General features: G+C 42.4%; 1 protein-coding gene across 16 annotated transcripts in view; it reads left to right on the forward strand.

Annotated features, from left to right (window-relative positions):
* Positions 1-18,630, forward strand: part of iqsec1b (IQ motif and Sec7 domain ArfGEF 1b) — a 224,462-nt gene that overhangs the window by 187,115 nt on the left and 18,717 nt on the right. For 15 of the 16 annotated variants that reach the window (XM_074629384.1, XM_074629560.1, XM_074629729.1 and 12 more), the window contains 2 exons: positions 14,278-14,560; positions 17,046-18,307. In XM_074629384.1, the coding sequence (XP_074485485.1) occupies positions 14,278-14,560; positions 17,046-18,307 (1,545 nt within the window). Of the gene's footprint in view, positions 1-6,689; positions 6,863-14,277; positions 14,561-17,045; positions 18,308-18,630 lie in introns of those variants that run through there. The other variant, XM_074629962.1, reaches the window with a different exon arrangement.

Genomic DNA, 18,630 nt, shown 5'->3' on the forward strand with positions numbered 1-18,630 from the left:
TGAAAGCACTTAGTTGTTTAAATAGTGAATGTTTAGCTCTGGCTCGTAATTAAGGTGAAGTGGATTGTAGAAAGAATCAGGTCAAATATAATCGAATTTTTCAAGCTGCAACAAACAAACCAAAACCAACCCTGGAACCATTAATGCTGCTTCCGGTACCAACAGTAACCACGGCAGCCGGGTCGCATGAAAAGGCGTGTGAATGACACGATAATACGCAGGGGAAAAGCGTGGAATAAGAACGGCGTTCTTGCTTTAGGCATGTCATTTGTACGCCATGTAGTCTGAACTGACTGCAGTGTAAATGCATCTGCATAAATATGCTACGCTCAGAGCTGGTGACGTAGAATAAAAAGTGAGAAAGATCATAGTTTATGACGATTAATCGCAAACGATTCACACATTTTTATCTGTTCTAAATGAACCTTAAAGGGAGATTAGTCAAGTATTTAATACTCTTATCAACATGGGAGAGGGCAAATATGATGTTTTATGCAAATGTATGTATATATTTATTATTGTAAATCAATTAACAACACAAATCAATGACAGATATTGATCCAGAAACCCTCACAGGTACTGCATTTAGCATAAAACAATATGCTCCAATCATAACATGGCAAACTGCAGCCCAACAGGCAACAACAGCTGTCAGTGTGTCAGTGTGCTGACTTGACTATGACTTGCCCCAAACTGCATGTGATGATCATAAAGTGGGCATGTCTGTAAAGGGGAGACTCGTAGGTACCCATAGAACCCACTTACATTCACTGGTCTGGAGGTCGGAGGTCAAGGGACCCCTTTGGAAATGGTCATGACAGGTTTAGCATTTTTAGCATTATCTATTCTCCTTGGCGAGCAAGGAGCTAGTATGACATGGTTGGTACCAATGAATTCCTCGGGTTTTTAGTTTCATATGATACCAGTATCTTCACTCTAGCTTTAAAACTGAGACGCTACACAAGTTGCGTTAATGCGTTAAAGGAATTAGTGGCGTTATCACGTTAACTTTGACAGCCCTACTTACGTTGTTTCCGTACATATTATACTTAGTTTACGTATTTATGTATTTATTTAAAGGCCAACCGTGACGTAGTTTTGTTACCCCCTGCCGGTAGGCTTCAGTATATTCACACCTCGGCGAAGGAAAATGTGACACAGACGTGCTATCCTCTGGTGGACAGGCGTGTCAATTACACACTTTGGCGTGATACAGGGTTGACCACATGCAGGTGACATCTTATCAAGTCCTCACCAGGTGAACCTGGTGAATGTTTTGCGTTGCAGCTTGATGAACTAAAGACTGATTGTGTCCCGCCATGTGAAGGGACATGATTGGACACAATCAGACCGGTACGTGGTGCAGCCTCTGCTCTGTATGATATGGTGCCATGTAATTGCATATTTTGTCAGAGCTCCGTGTTGAAAGATGTGCCCCCCCTCCCCGGTGCCTCTTATGCGGTGAATCTCGGCGAGCTCCTCGTGTTTCTAATCAGCGCCGCTGCATCTGGAGAGGTAGCCGTGTTGCAGACACATTTGTCTCCGGTCACACAGACCGGTCAATTTACTTACCAAGCAGAGCAGAAAATGCAGTGTCTGTCAACGACTCTATTTTTGTCCCTGCCAGATGAGAGCCGGTCACGTGCGTGAATGTATCAACGCTGTGGGAGTGGCGTAGTGTAACGGGAGGTGAGCAGGGAGGGGGTGGAGACATTTGGACATCGTAGATGGAGGTAGAGGAGGAGAGTAGTGTCGTTACTGGTGGTTATAGTTGGACCGGAGCTGTGATGCCGTCTGTCCAGCCAGCTGAGGAGCTGTAACTGATGTAGGGATTAAGACAAGGACGACGGGTCCTGCTGTTTCCACTTGGAGTCTGGCTCAGAGTGTGACAGGTGTGTCTGAAACACAAGCCCAGAAAAGATCCATCCGGTGTTGAGTTGTCTCTCCACAGACTCGCTGTGAAAAGCACTCGGTCGGAGTAATTCAGCTCCTCTAGAAGGACCAGCTGCTTGATGAATTCCTCATGACTTCTTAAGTGCGACCTAGAGATAATAAACACACGAGGAAGCACATAATCAATGCAGTGACATGGACACAAGTATTCTGACTAGGGATATTACCATACCAGAAATATAGTAGTCGATACCAATTCAATACCGCGGTACAAACCAAAAGTAAAACAATAAACCCCGTGTACTTCAACATCCATTCCTTTATTACCGTCTGCTTACTGGTTTTTGTTAGGAAGTTAAACAGGTCATAATTCCCTCTCTATTATCTATTATATATTACTTTGAAAACATCTCCTTCAAACATCTGGATTTATTCAAGTTTCTCTCCAAAAACTACATTTTACAAGATTACATTAGAATTTACCTTCGCTCCAATACTACACTTTTACTGAATAGAGCCTGAATGCATCATAATGTAAATCAATGGCACCTCCCGTTAACGTTAGCTGTTAGCTCCTTGCAGGACTGTGCTGCTCACCGGCTGCTAACAGCTGACGTTAACTAGCTCTCGTCCTGCAGATTTCAACACAGATCTCTTGTTAGCAATGTGGCATCATCTGGGAAAAACTAGGGGATGAGTCCCCTGGATGTGTCCATAGTGAGTTTACTGCATCCCAAACACATTTTATATCATCAACGGGACAACGGGACGCCGTTAGTCTCGAGCCCTGACGGTACCTACTGTACCTGCGGTACTGTAGAAAAACGAGTACCGTCACGTTTTCAGAATTTTGGTATTGACTTGGTAGCAGAGTAACGGTTCTCTTGACATCCCTAAATCTGACTATAATAACACAAAGGCAGTAAACATAACTCTAGTAATGTTTTTAGTTATTCTTGTCATGTACCAGCCTCGTCTGGTTTCTTCAGGTGTTGTCGTTCTGCACACACCCTTCAAAGGTCATGAGGTCATTCTCATTTCTTGGAGAACAACAGCGCGGCGTATTGTCGTCACTGTAACCGGCAACCAGCGTAGACGCTGCACTGAAGTACTGAGAGGACGGATTCACTGTTTATTCGTCAAGAAATATGTCCAAGCACGTAAATCCCCCTAAAACAACAAATTGTTATTTTTACATTACTGTCTGATTACGTAGCGACGCTGGTGACGCCGGTGACGCGGCGCTCCAACGCGAAATAAAGAGAAATTGGAGGTCCATCGTTTCGCCTTCCAAACAACAAGACAAACCCAGCGACGGAGTAGCGCTCCATAACGCTCTGCTAGTAGAAGCAAAGAGTAATAGCAGCATGGATTCTGCTCAGCACTTCAGTCACCCTGGATTTGACGTCGTTGTTGTGTGTCACGTAGCGAGTGATGCAAAAGATGCATCTGTAGAAATCCGATTGGAATTGCATTTCAAACCACCTCCAATTATGGTTTGGATCCGATTTGCAAAAATCGCATTTCATGTGTTTTTTATGATGTCCAGACTTTCTAAAATCAATCTGGTTAACCCGTACTCGCCATTTTGGAGCCACTCAAAAGCTTCATTTCAACTTTTATTTAATCATTGTAAATGCACAATCACAGTTGAGTCCACGAATCATTTTCAATCTGTCACAGAGCCATGGTATGGTGACGTTAGCATGTGGCACAGATTCAGACTCATCTGTGAGGTAAAAATACTCCTCTCCTAACTACTGTATCGTCTGGCTATTCACTGTCAAAAGATAGAGATGAGAGGGACAGAAATAGCCCAAGGTCTGATCAAAGGCAGCTGTCTCAAACTATCCCGCTCTGCCATCAAACAGATGTGGTGGGTGTTAACGGCTGCTGCTTTACCTTCAGCTTCACGGCCACCGTTAATGCTAAAGACGGTGTTGGGCCAAGTGTTTGAATTAATGTTGACCTTAAACTAAACTCTGATTTGATTGGGTCCAGCGATCAAGTGGCAATTTCAGGTTTTATTCAGTTTTGTTCATCACTTGGACTCAGTTCAGGTTTTTACCAGCTGTGACAGCGACGCTGGTATTGTTTTAACCTTGTGATGCCAAAAACACACCAGGTAGCGGCGAAGCACAACCCGCCACAATAATCACGTTTCTGTTTCGGGAGGCGTGTTCATGTGTTTTGTAACAACAGGTCAACATGTCACAGGAGTCAAAGAACTCTGTTTACTGATTGGCTGCAGATATTCTCTTTAAGTTTGGCCGCACTTTGCCGCTAAATCTAATTGGAAGCAGCTCACTGAGCTCAGAGTGGTTGTTGCAGCTTTCCATTTACATTGCTTGGCAGCTCTGGTGTGTTTTCGGCGTGACTTATCGAGGCAAAATGTGGTTCTGGAGACACCTACTGTAGCGGGAACTACCACGGAGGATGTTTTGAGTACTTTGCCAGGTGTTTTTATATGTCGGTGGACAGAAATTGTCACCGTCATAGCGTTGCAACCGTGCAAGATGCAGTCACGAAACTTCGAAGTTGAGATCAGAACGAAGGCAGAGTTTGAAGATGGGTGTGGTCCAAGCAAGGGTGCCGGACGTAAGGTGGTAGGAAGTGGAGAAAGGGCCTTCATTTGGCATCAAGGTTGGTGTTATCCAGCGGGTAACCTCTGGGTCTGAGAAGTGAAGCCTTTAAACTGTCATTCTTTCTACCAGCCAGCAGGGGGCGACTCCTCTGGTCGATAAAAGAAGTCTATGAGAAAATGAGTCTACTTCTCTCTTGATTTATGACCTCAGTAAACATTGTAAACATGAGTTTATGGTCTCAATCTCTAGTTTCAAGTCTTCTTCAATACAGCATGATGTTCATTTAGTAAATGATGGTCCCATTTAGAGTCAGATAGACCATAAAGCAGGGGATGCTTTAGGGCGGGGCTACCTGGTGATTGACAGGTCGCTACCACGGCTGTGTTTTCGTCTTACAACTTTAACCCTTCCACAGTGTGTTTTCACTTCATGAAAGTTAATTGTAACATTTTTGGTCGCCTAAAAATGTCTTACTCAGCGTTCGGTTGTACTTATATTAGCTCCACCCTCTCGTGTCACTTCTGGTTGCAAAAAAACAAGATGGCGACGCTAGAGGCTTCAAAACAGCAGTCCACAAACCAATGGGTGACGTCACAGTGTCTACGTCCACTTCTTATATACAGTCTATGGTGTGATCCCAAGATGGTGTTTAGTTCATTGTTTTTTATACAGAGATCATATTTACTGGCTCTGGTCCAGATCTCCCTGAGCTCCATGGTTAACATTGTCCAGAGTCGCACCTCCAGACTGGAGTGTCAGGGAACTTTTTATCCACATTTGTCCTCTGAGAGATCATCTTAACTCCTTTTATAGTTAACTATAATGAGCTCTACATTCTCAGCATCGCTCTCTCTGCTGCTGCACTTCACATGAACCTTCACCATATGGGAAACATTTAGCTCCTTTTGATTAAGCTTCTTTAATGGCCCATAAGAGAGGCATTCTGCACCCGCTCCCTCTTCACTCTCGCTTATTGTGAGCTGTAATTAGGATAGTTTTCCATGTTATATAGAGTCATTACGTGTTTGTTTTGCTCGAGGCATGTATGCACTGAAGATGTATGTACTTCACCAGAGGTCACGGTGCACAATCAGACGTTTTGAGGCGGATCTCTACCCCAAACCAAATCTGAGTTATCTCAGTGCGTCACGCTGCACGGTTGCTTTGGCTGATAACATCTTTGTGTCCACTTGATACACGCCCGTTGTTTGGGTAATGATGTCATTATATGGAAATGGATCGGTCCCTCACTGCTCACTTTTTGGGCCGAGGCGTGGGAATAGGAGTGGGGGGGATGTGAGTCAAACATTCCCTATTAACTTTATTTGTTTAAAGGATAGCTCGGCGGGTCAACTGGTGAAGCAGCTGTTGCTTGTTCTGCGTTGTCTGTTAGAAGACTGGTAGTGATCATTTTAAGCCCTCTTTTTACATCAGTGATCAGCAGTTGTGATTATCAGATGCTGTATAGACACTTTTTGTGTCAACGTCATGATCAAGGTGTTAGCTGGAGGCAAAACAAAAGAAAGACTGGAGGCTAACGCTAGCAGTGGGCTAAAGTTACACATCTAACATGTCCTCTTGCTGTGTTGTTGGGTGCCAGAATTTAGATATCACAGACATCTGAGATGACAAACTGTGATTGGAGGCTCTAGTGAGCTACAATATCAGAGAAACGTTTCAGAGATGGAGAGAAAATGTTGCTAATAAATGGCTCACGGCTGCGGTTAGCAGAAGACTAATTTATTAGCCAACCCTTTCTCTCCATCTCTGAAACGCTTCTCCGATATTGTCCGACTCTCTTTCTGACTGACTTTACTGAAGGATAGTTAACTATAGACATCCAAAGATTTATACGCCCTCAGAAGTCTGAGGACGGTTCCAGCGAGGTCCACATCACTGCAGCCGTACCTCCACAGTTAAAGCAGTTAAAATGATCTATCTAGGGGTTTCCCAGCCAGGCCGCCCAGATTCTCTTGCTATTAACAAAAGCCCATCTGATGTAATCAGCACCAGCGCTTGCTCAATCTTCCAGTTTTGCGCCTTACTCGCTGCCCCTTCCTGTTTAAGACCCTCCTCATCTGCAGGGCACCAGCGCTCCCGCTGCCACACGACCCAGTTTCCCCCCGGAGGAATTCCCTCCCTCTTCCTGCAGAACGCCCCTCCTCACCAGGCTCTGGAGTCTGGAGGAACTAAGGCCAGAGCTAGAGAAGGTGTCCGAGAGAAAGGAGGCTGTGTGGTATCGAAAGGCTGCATTTAGCCTAGGGATGGAGTAACGGAGGGTTAAGGTGGTGCTGATGGGTCCGGTGTAGAGACTCAGAAGGCAACATGTGGTGTCTGCAGTGTGCCTCTGACAGGTCCTTACTGGAGCTGGACTCAGACAGCTGGTAAGCCCAACTTTGAGTGTGTTTGTGCCGGTGCTGTGTGTAGAAGTCAATACTTTTTAATGGCTGCTCAACATCTACTTACTCTCTGGATTTGTCTCGTGATGCAGGTTGTACATTTCACTGACGGTTCCTCCTTTATTCAGGGAACTGCTGCCAAACTCAGATCAATCGGGAAAGCATTTATTAATTGCTTGTTACTCCTTATTGGATGCGGTGGATTTTGTGCCATGAGCAGAGTTGCTGATGAGTTTCATTTGAAATGCAGCAAAGCATCGGGCTTCATTGATGAGTTGATTTTCCGTCTGCGTGGCCAAACAAGTGAATGCAGCCGTGTCATATTTTACTGTCCTCCATCCATCCAGCGTCCTCTAACTCATATTTAATCAACTTATTCTACGAGTTACTCACTCGTGAAAAAACACGCAAGACAGTCGGTGTGAATAGAACCAGAAGAGGCAGGTTGTGTGTGAGTGAGTGGCAGGTCGGAGCGATTAATTCATCACCGCGGAGCGACACAGTGGGAAGAAGGCTCCACTTGAGGAAGCCACTCAGCGGCACAATGAGGGGCGTCTCCAGGGGAGGTGTTGACACCAGAGCTGTCCTCACATCACCCACTGCATCCATCCCATCACCTTCCACTACAAACACCTCATTAAAATTCTATCAGCCAGCAATTTATGCAAAGTCATGGGATGCTGCGGCCCTTTGTGGGTCGGCAGAAGATGAGGTGCACAGCTTCTTATGTGGATGTAATCCCTGACATTTAGAGGGGTCACTCCGTTCATTTTACATGCCAAAGTTAATTTACCAGCCACAGGGAGAGAGATACGCAGCCTGGGAAAACAGTTGTATAAAAAGTCTTCTGTGGCTCTGGAGGAGCTTTGTTAAGTCAGGAAAATGATTGGTTTGGAATTGGGAGTAAAATGGTAATTGAAGTGGACGTTTACCAGACAGGGAGGGTCTCGTGAATGACGCTATTGAGTTGCATTTATGGCGAGTGTGTGATCCATTGTTTTTTTTTAGCTTGACCCAAAACCCTGAATAGCTCAGATTATCCACATTTTTTCTTTTTTTTTTTTTTTTCTTCGTGGGCGGCTGTGGATCAGGAGGTCGAGCAGAGCGGTCGTCTACTAATCACATGATCTGTGTCTTCAAATAGGAAAACTTAAAGGTCCCATATCGTACTCATATTCAGGTTCATACTTGGATTTTGTGTTTTCTACTAGAACATGTTTACATGCTGTAATGTTAAAAAAAACAACTTTATTTTCCTCATACTGTCTGTCTGAATATTCCTGTATTTACCATCTGTATGAAATGCTCCGTTTTAGCGCATTGAAACGGAATTGCGTTGCTTGGCAACAGCTTGGGTCCTTGTTTACTTCCTGTCACCTGATGTCATTCATATACACTGCAGACGCTGTTTACATTTAAAGGTCCCATATTGTAAAAAGTGACTTTTATATTATAAAGCAGGTTTAAGTTCTACATAAATACTGTGAAAGTATCGAAACGCTTAATCCAACGAGAAATACACACAGCCGGTATTCAGAAACTGAGCTTTTGAAACAAGCCGTCAGGATTTCTGTCCATTTGTGATGTCGCAAATATACAATATTTAGACCATTTCAAAGTTTTAAATGTAAACATTCTAAAAGTGTCCCAGTTTATTTCCTGTTGCGGTGTATGTGAATGACATCAGCTGACTGGAAGTAAACATGGACCCAAGCCTAGCAACGCATTTCCATTTCAATTCCGTTGAAATGCACTAAAACGGAGCGTTTCAGACAGAGGGTGAATACAGGTATATTCAGGCCGACAGTATGAGGAAAATAAAGTTGTTTTTTTACATTACAGCATGTAAACATGTTCTAGTAGAAAACACAAAATACAAGTAGAAACATAATATATAATCATTAACCTGAAAATGAGCATTATACGTCCCCTTTAAAACAGGGCTGTCAGTCGATTAAAATATTGAATTGCGATTAATTGCAAATTAATCACACATTTTTTATCTCTTCAAAATGTACCTTAAAGGGAGATTTGTCAAGTATTTAATCCTCTTATCAACATGGGAGTGAACAAATATGCTGCTTTATGTAAATGTATGTATATATTTATTATCGTAAATCAATTAACAACACAAAACAGTGACAGATATTGTCCAGAAACCCTCACAGGTACTGCATTTAGCATAAAACAATATGCTCCAATCATAACATGTCAAACAACAGTGTTTCACAGTATTTATACAGCACCTTAAACCGGCTTTATAATAAAAAAAGACTCACTTTTTTACAATATGGGACCTTTAAATGGAAGCCTCTGTAGTACTGTATGATTTTATGGCACTGTGTGTGACGTCGAAACAAAACAAAGTAATTTTCCTCTAATATTATGATGACCTTTCATTGCATCAATAGAGGGCAAACTGAGAGGATGACTCCCAGTTTGTTCAGAATGAGGTTCCCTCGGTCCTCTTGACATATTCTGAGAACTTTGGACTCTCATTCTTCTTCTTCCTCTGACCTTTTTATCCAGTTTGCCTTAAAACGGGATTTTCAGGGGGAAGGATATTAATTTTAATGAGGCTGGATGAATGCTCGGCACAGACTGTAGAAGTCTCTCAGTTAGTCGACAGGTCCGTCTCTCCGTTCTGAGGGAATTGGATCAGTAACGCTGTGAGTGCCGGGCTGACTCAACCTCTGTGCTGCAGGAACAAGAGTCGCTTCATACGTATTGAAATTTGAAGTCTTTTTACATTTTGCAAGGAATGGTTGCCCTCATCCACCCTTTCCTTATTTAGGTGACGTTCTTTGAGTTTTTTTAAAACACATTGCACGGTTCTTTATTGTGTAACTAAGAGCAGAACATCGGAACAACAGAAGACATAAACACAACTTAAGTGCTGTCATGCTTTCAGTCCGAGCACCTCGAGGCGTCATTTCAGGCATGCTAAGCCTCTCCTCCATCTAAAGGAATGGACTTTTCCAATTAGCCAGCCTCTGCTGGAGCAGACGTGTTAAAGCTGCACCCTTCAGTCTAATTAAAGGACCTTTTCTGTCTGACTAGATTTGTTCCTTTTGGAATTAAAAATGTGTTTGAGATGAATCATGGGCAGGAGAATGAAGATGCACAGAGGGTTTTTATAACGAGTGTCCAGCTCCGAGAGAGACAACATTTTCTCTAATAAACAACAACATAATTGGTTTCTCGTGGCGTCCCAAATCCATTACAAATGACTGTTACAAAAATGTAAATGTAACCGTCTTAACTGCCTCCGGTATGGTGAAGGTGATGTTACTTTTAGGCACAAAAGCGACATGGTTAAAGAGATACGTTGCTGATTTTCAACCAGCTTTGTATCATTACAGTGTGGGTAGTATATGCAAATGAACACTGTTGAACTTCCCTCCATTTTGCCAGCTTTGGCTGTTTGTTCGAACTACAGATTGTACTTTAGCATTTTGTATGCCCGCCCCCACATTTCCTCACCGCCCCAAAATCAAAAGGTTGAAAATGCAGTCATCATGGTAGAGAAAAAGCCAACGTTGACTGTTTCTAGGAAATTGGAGAGCCAATCTGCCGACCAAAACCTCTAAAGTTCACCAGATAGATACTAGAAAGTTAACTGGGGCACAAAACAAAATGTTAAAATAATACAAGAGGTTTGTTTTAGGGGAGTTATGTGCTTCGCTATATTTGCAGCCGGATGCAGCTTTGCTAATAGCTTCCTGGTTCTATAGCTCCATACTTAACGCACAGACAGGATCATGGTCCTGGTTTTGTTATTGAACTCTTGGAAAGAACACGGTTAAGTAATTTCCCAAAATGCTGAAGTATTCCTGAAAGAAGTTTTGCGATAACGCATCCCAGTCGGCAGGAAAAAATGTGGCCATTGTACGGTCATGCAAACCAGGGTAACGTTGAATGTCGACGTTTTTGCATTTGGTCAGAGCAAGTGATGCAGTACGGCGAGCAACCATTACTGAAAGTTTCATGGTATAATAACGAGTATAACAAGCGAGAAAGTCCACTAACGCTAAATTCACACTAGAGCAGCGGCGAAGTGCGGGCTGCCATGCAATGTCTATGGAAAGGTGCCGTGACTTCTTCCGAGCTCAGCGAGCTGCAGCTGTTAGATTCTGCGGTGGAGTGCGGCCAAAGAAAAGTTGGGAAAAGTTTAACTTTTAGCGGAGAAGTGGAAGGGGCAAACAAACATAGGACTTTCACCCAGAAGACTGGTGTTCGTTATGTAAGAAAGTCCGCTAAGGGCGGTTATTTACGGTAGTGACGTTCTTATTTGAACACAAACCATGATCTTTTTTTCTAACCTTAACCAAGTAGTTTTGTTGCCTAAACCTAACCAGTCGTTTCACAACGTTAACCACGTGGCATTGTGCGTTTCTGCAAGCGTGATGGGAGGCTGATATGAAACGACAGTGCAAGCATTTAAGTAACATTTACGCAGGATAACGTCATGCTAGATGTCCTTAGTTTTAGTTCGGTTGTTTTAAGCATTTGAACAAAGGAAAATCATAAATTTGACTCAGACAGAAGGGAAATGAATGACATTTCTGAGAGAAGAACAACATTTTTCTTCTGTTTTCTTATTTCCTGTCCCCTCAGAGAGGTCTTGACCGCAAAGGTTAGCAACCACCGGTCTAGATTACAACAACAAGGTCCTCCTCATTCACCAACTAATGAACAATGTGGCTGCTTTTGCATCTGTATTTTCTATCCTTCTCTGGAAATCAACAGTGCATGAATGTTTAATGTAGGCATGTTTAAATGCAACCCTCTGGTAATCTATTTGTACAGACCAATGACAGGCATCATTTATTACCACTCATGTCACGATGTTATTCACCGCTCTCAGCCTCCTCTGGACGTCACATCTCTTTCCTATTAAAGCTTTTATTTCAGCCTTTATTATCTAACCTTGACACCGAGACGTTTGACAAGGTTACACAGTGATAGATGATTCTAGAGGGACGTCCTTGTTCTGAGCCTTTCTGCTTCATCCATCAGCTGATGACAAACAATGAAATGATATTGATTGTTTTTTGGTTTGAGAAAAAAAAAGTTGGTTTAAGGTTTAAAAAACATTTCTATGGTAGATTGTAACGGGCAAGGTGAAGTTCAGGAAATGAGCTGTCATTTTTAAAGTCTGGGCCCATAACTACATATTAGTGTCACCTCACTCCGGACTTTGTTTTATGAATTGGAGACATTTATTCTCTCTGAGACTGATGGACTGTTCTGTTGGTACAAGGTCAGAGGCTACGATAGGCACGTACTCGGTGCACTTATTGCTTTCTGACAGCCGTGTGCAACTAATCAATGAAGAAAGTACAACAAGCATTAATCAGTCTGGTTTCCACCTCGAGAGCTAGAAGTGGATTAAACGCAGCTCTCTCCTCATGTTGGTCGACTCTGTGTCAGTGAGGTCTTTTCACAGAGGAATTGTGGGTAATGTTGCGATGCACGAATGCACATTCTGCAGTTGCTGAACAAATATATATATATATATATATTATTCTTCAACTGTGCATTACTGACTGAGTACAATGATTTTGTGCAATAATTCTATGTTGCAATATACTGGTTTACTCTGCATTTATTTATTTATACTGTACATTTAAACTAATCGTCTCATTTATTTATTCTATTTTTTGCATTTTTACACACCCATTTTTCCACATTTTTATTATTATTTAAACTGTTGTTGCATATTGTAGTGTACATATTTGACATATTTCTTATTTCTATTTTCCCATATTTATTGTTGATTAATTAATTGTAATTAATATCATTTTTACATACTCAATTCTTTTTTTTATTTCTTATAATTTCTCTATGTTTATATGTATATATTTCTGTGCTATTTTGCCATATTTGATCATATGTTGATTTCAAATCAAAACCTGAAGACTGACTCATTTTTAAGGGAATATATATTTGCTGTATTCTTTTGTTATTTATATTCTTATAAATATCTACACCTTACAGTATATATACCTTACCACAAACTAATGTTGATAATGGACTACGGGGATTCAGCCATAACTTCTCATCTTATCTGGGAATGCATTTATACTATATGTTTATTAGTCTTTAGAGGATATACAGTAAGATGATAAATTTGTCAGCCGTCAGAGTTTTTGCCACCGTAGTTGTAGTATAACTCTAATATCCATGGTTGTAATAGACCATTGTGAGCAGGACTGCTTTATTGCAATATTGGATCAATATTATTATGACATATGTTTATCTTGAAGGTATTTAAAGGGGCACTCTGCTGATTTTACACATACAGTAATTCTAATTTCACTAGTCTCGAGGCTGCCTGCCCACTCAGCCGGTGAAAACAGTCCCATAATGTCTTCTGTGGCTCTGAGGGACGATGACGTCATCGGGGTCAGTTATCTCAGTTTGTGCTTGGAGACTACACATTGTTAACAGAAAGCCTGAGTCACAAACTGTAAACATGGTGTTATCAAAGAGCCACATATCAAGATGCATTATGGGAAGTGTAGGATCCAATGTTTCTAAAGCTCATCTGTGTTTTGGGTGTGATGTGTAGTAATCTGAGCAGCTTATTATTACATGATTCACAGCTATCACTGTGATGTCATCACTTAAAATATGTATTCACTTTGGTTAAGGACACATTCAGGTGCCTTCCTTGTTCTGACATCAGCAACTCCTCTTTGCTGAGCCGGCTTCTGACGCATTTCATTAAAATGTCTCTACATAATGTGCATTATAGTGTTCTTATATTGGCATCCAGTTCTGCTTCTGTAAAAAGAAAAAGGCTTTAACTTCTCTAAAAATCAAAGAGTCTGTCTCTGGAGAGGGGACAACTTGTAATCTGACACACATTTTAAAAAGCAGACTGTCGTATCAGCTTTCTGTTTTTGTTCTGTTCTTCCAGTAAAAACTAGCTTTGATTCCTCAAAGTTATTGAACTGGGTCCAAGAACCAGAACACAGTGCTCTATAATCACACAACAGTGGAAGGTGTGGAGGAAGTGAACAGATCTGTGGTTGACATTCAGCCGCTGCAGTCGCTTTAACGCTTTAATCAGTGTGGACATTGTGTGTTTTTACTGAAAGATTGAGCTGCTGATACTGTGCTTTCACTGTTTGTTGTGCCTTATGCTGGTATTTATAATTTATTCATAGGTATTTAGTTTCTTCGTATCAGTCTTATAGCTGATTACGATGACTTATCATGAGGTATTTCCTGCGTTGTGCGACTCAGACTGCTGCTATAAATTCTCTCCGTCACATTTATACCCCGCCAGCGGGATCAAAGTTCACTTTTTCCATCTGTCACGTGCTTCTTGCTGAATCACAGAGCAGTGTTCAGGAAACTTAACCCGGTGTGCTCTCTGTGTGTTTCTGCAGTGTGGAAGGTGATGCTGCAGGCAGCGAGGTGGGCGCCTCTGTGGACCCCAGCGGCGGCTACAGTTGCATCCCAGTGACCCACAGCGGTGGGCTCGGCGGCCCCGACCACCTGGACAGCCAGCTCTACGGACACATCTTGCTGCCCGGCCACCTGCGGCCCCGCCGGCCCAAACTCCAGCACTCCCAGTCCATCCTACGTAAGCAGGCAGAGGAGGAGGCCATCAAGCGGTCCCGCTCGCTGTCAGAGAGCTATGAGCTCTCGTCAGACCTTCAGGACAAGCAGGTGAGGGGGGGGGGATACACACTAAGACAACTTCCACCTGTAATTAATATAGGGCTGGGTGATGTGTTTGAAGCTATATCTCAATATTGATGATGACAATAGATAAATATCATGATTAGGGCTGTCAAAGTTAACGCAAATTTATTTTAACGGCACTAATTTCTTGTGATTTTTACCTCGTAGCGACCTCAGTTTTAAAGCTAGAGTGAAGATACTGGCATCATATGAAGAGGAGGTTAAATAACGCTCTAAAAACCTACGCTAAGTTTTGGCGAGGAAAAACTGACATGACCATTTTCAAAGGGGTCCCTTGACCTCTGACCTCCAGATCAGTGAATGTAAATGGGTTCTATGGTTACCCACGAGTCTCCCCTTTACAGACATGCCCACTTTATGATAATCACATGCAGTTTGGGGCAAGTCATAGTCAAGTCAGCACACTGACACACTGACAGCTGTTGTTGCCTGTTGGGCTGCAGTTTGACATGTTATGATTGGAGCATATTGTTTTATGCTAAATGCAGTACCTGTGAGGGTTTCTGGATAATATCTGTCATTGTTTTGTGTTGTTAATTGATTTCCAATAATAAATATATACGTACATTTGCATAAAGCAGCATATTTGTCCACTCCCATGTGGATAAGAGGATTAAATACTTGACAAATCTCCCTTTAAGGTACATTTTGAACAGATAAAAAATGTGAGATTAATCATGATTAAATATGTTAATCTATTGACAGCCCTAATCATGATATAGGATATGTATGCAAAGTCACATGTAAAATATGAAATACTTTTTTTGTTGCTTGAAATCATTAAAGCTACACTAATCAATACTTTTACATTACTGTAACAATGAGACAAATTACTCTGTGTAATAATAATCCGCCCGGTCGTAAAATCGTGCATAAATAAAAAATATATATATATACTGTATATAACATGAATAAAAAAAGTAAATGCAAAAATAAATTAAAAAGTATAATAAATGCAAAAATAAAAATAAATAATATATAAATAAATGCAAAAATAAATAAGAAGTAAATGATAAATGGAAAATTAATTAATGAAATAAATAATAAATTAAAAATAAATAAATAAATGCAATAATAAATAATAGATGCAAAAATAAATTAAAAAAATACATAAATGCAAAAATAATACATTTAAAAATTAATAAAAATAAATACATAAATTAATAAAAGGGAAAATTAAACATAAAAGTACATAAATGAGGTAATTTATATGAAGAAAAATAAATAATGAAGCAAATTAAAAAAAGAAATATCAATTTATGTCACATTTTATCAATGAATTAATTATTTTTTTTAATTATTTTTTCTATATTTAATGACATTTATTTGTTTATCGAGTCACTTATTTATTTATTCATTTATTTATTTTTATTTTGGCAGGTTCCATCCTCCATAGTAGTCAGGCTGGAGCTCCTCATGGTGGTCAAATAGAAGTCATATAATAATAATAATAGTGTGGTTTGGCCTTGTGGCCATCAGCTGTGTCCGGTTGGGAAGGACATTCTGGCCCTCTTGTTAGGCAGTGGAAGTTGTAGCCTGTTGGAGTGAGACTCACTGTCATGGTCCGTGTCCCTGGTGGCAGGTTTGAGTCCGCATGGCCTCGTCGGCCTTCGCATGGTGCAGGGAGGGAAACATGATTAGTGTCAGTCTGCTCCGTGAGTCCATGGCTGGAAAACTGGGTCAGTGAGTAAAAGCACAGGGCTGACAGAGAGGGTGGGGCTGATGGACACCGTCCTCATTATACTCTAGGTATATCACTTAGTTCAGTGTACACTGTCCTCAACTATAATCAGATTTGTTCTTTAAATCTTGTTTTTGGTTTGTTCTTCCAAGAGCATCATTATTTGGGCCATTACCAGTTTATCAGTCAAACTGGCTTCCCATCACAATCCAACATTATCCATCTTCTCTGGGGGTCTATTGGAGTCTAATAAACCCTTAATTACAGCTATTTTTAAATGCCATCACCACTCTTGTTGAGTTTTTTAAGGCAGAGGGAAAGCAGATAAGACAGCAGAACCGTTCTTCATTCTGTCTAATTCATGTTTCCAAAGGTAATAGACAGTCTTACTTTTGTATCCAGGTGAAAACAAGCTTTTATTCCAGAGTGAATTTTTTTAGATTCTAGATTTTAAGTGATACTCCAAATGTTTTAAAATGCTTTTTCATGTGTTGTCATGTATGAAAAGACCCTTTTTGATCCATATAAGCAGTTTCCACTACTAAAAAGATTCTGCATGAAGTATCACATCCAATAAAATCCAAATTACAGCACCTTTCAGAATACTGTCTGTGTTCATCGTCACTGTTTCACCAGTTGTCCCATTACAGAGAACATTTCAAGGTTAGGCTGCCATTAGAACGCTGCTACAGTAATGGACTATGTAGACGGGTCCCAGTTGTTTCTCAGATGCATTTCTGACACTAACTGTTTTTACTCTACCTGCAGGTGGAGATGCTAGAGCGTAAATATGGTGGGCGTTTCATAACCCGGCATGCAGCTCGCACCATCCAGACAGCCTTCCGCCAGTACCAGATGAACAAGAACTTTGAGCGTCTTAGAAGTTCTATGTCTGAGAACCGTATGTCCAGACGGATCGTCCTATCCAATATGAGAATGCAGTTTTCCTTTGAAGGACCTGAAAAAGTCCACAGCTCGTACTTCGAGGGAAAGCAGGTCTCGCTAACAGATGACGGCACCAAAATCGGTGCGCTGGTGCAGTCGGAGCACGGCGGGGAGATGGGCGTGCAGGCCAAGACGCCCACGACACAGAGCGACTTCACGGACGCCATCACAGAGCTAGAAGACGCCTTCTCCAGGCAGGTCAAGTCTCTAGCCGAGTCCATAGACGATGCTCTAAACTGTCGCAGTCTGCACGGTGACGACAACCAGTCGGAGCCGGGGAGAGGCCACCAGGACATGGACAGGGAGGTCAGCTGCCAGGTGAAACCCTCCCACAGCACTTCAGATCACCGCAAACTGGACGAGATGACGGCATCTTACAGCGACGTCACCCTTTACATCGACGAGGAAGAACTGTCACCGCCGCTGCCCTTGTCTCAATCTGTGGACCGACCCTCCAGCACCGAATCGGACTTGCGTCAGCGATCCCTCAACTCTTCCCAGGACTACTGGTCGCTGGCTCATAAGGATGAAAAAGGGGACACGGACACCAGCTGCCGCAGTACGCCATCTCTGGAGTGCCAAGAGCAGCGCTTGCGGGTAGACCACCTTCCCTTACTGACCATCGAGCCTCCGAGCGACAGCTCGGTGGAGCTGAGCGATCGCTCCGACCGCAGCTCCCTGAAGAGACAGAACGCCTATGACCGGAGCCTCGGCAACCAGCAGAGCAGCCCCAAACATGTCGGCCACAGCCTGCCGCCTCGAGGGCCTTCCAGAGAAGAGGACGCCACCCGCCATCGGCCGCGGCAGCTGGAGGCCCACCTGGCCATCAACGGCACCGCGAACCGGCAGAGCAAGTCGGAGTCCGACTTCTCCGACGGCGACAACGACAGCATCAACAGCACATCCAACTCCAACGACACCATCAACTGCAGCTCCGAGTCCTCGTCCAGGGACAGCCTGAGGGAGCAGACGCTCAGCAAGCAGACGTACCACAAAGAGACACGCAACAGCTGGGACTCGCCTGCGTTCAGTAACGACATCATCCGCAAGAGGCACTACCGCATCGGCCTCAACCTCTTCAACAAGTATGTACACTCCACTACACAAGATCCGTTAACATCGCTTGTACCTTTAAGCCTCAGAATCACACGATCACACATCACACACCCAATGAGGGCCAGATGAGGTTCTGTAAATTAGATTACTTTTGTTGTAGAAGCCAACATGAAACTCTTATGCACGATAAATGAGCAGCGATGTTGATTGAAACGCGACTATCTGTCCGTTCTACTTAACAAGCCTGGGACTCATTCTGCTCCGCTTCATCTGAGCCTGTGTGATTCCATTTAATCATAGTTGATTGTGGATTTGGTTTCTTCCAGAGCCGGACATTAAGTTCCTTTTAATC

This window comes from Sebastes fasciatus, chromosome 1 (genome assembly GCF_043250625.1).
Source record: "Sebastes fasciatus isolate fSebFas1 chromosome 1, fSebFas1.pri, whole genome shotgun sequence".
NCBI classification, from domain to species: domain Eukaryota; kingdom Metazoa; phylum Chordata; class Actinopteri; order Perciformes; family Sebastidae; genus Sebastes; species Sebastes fasciatus.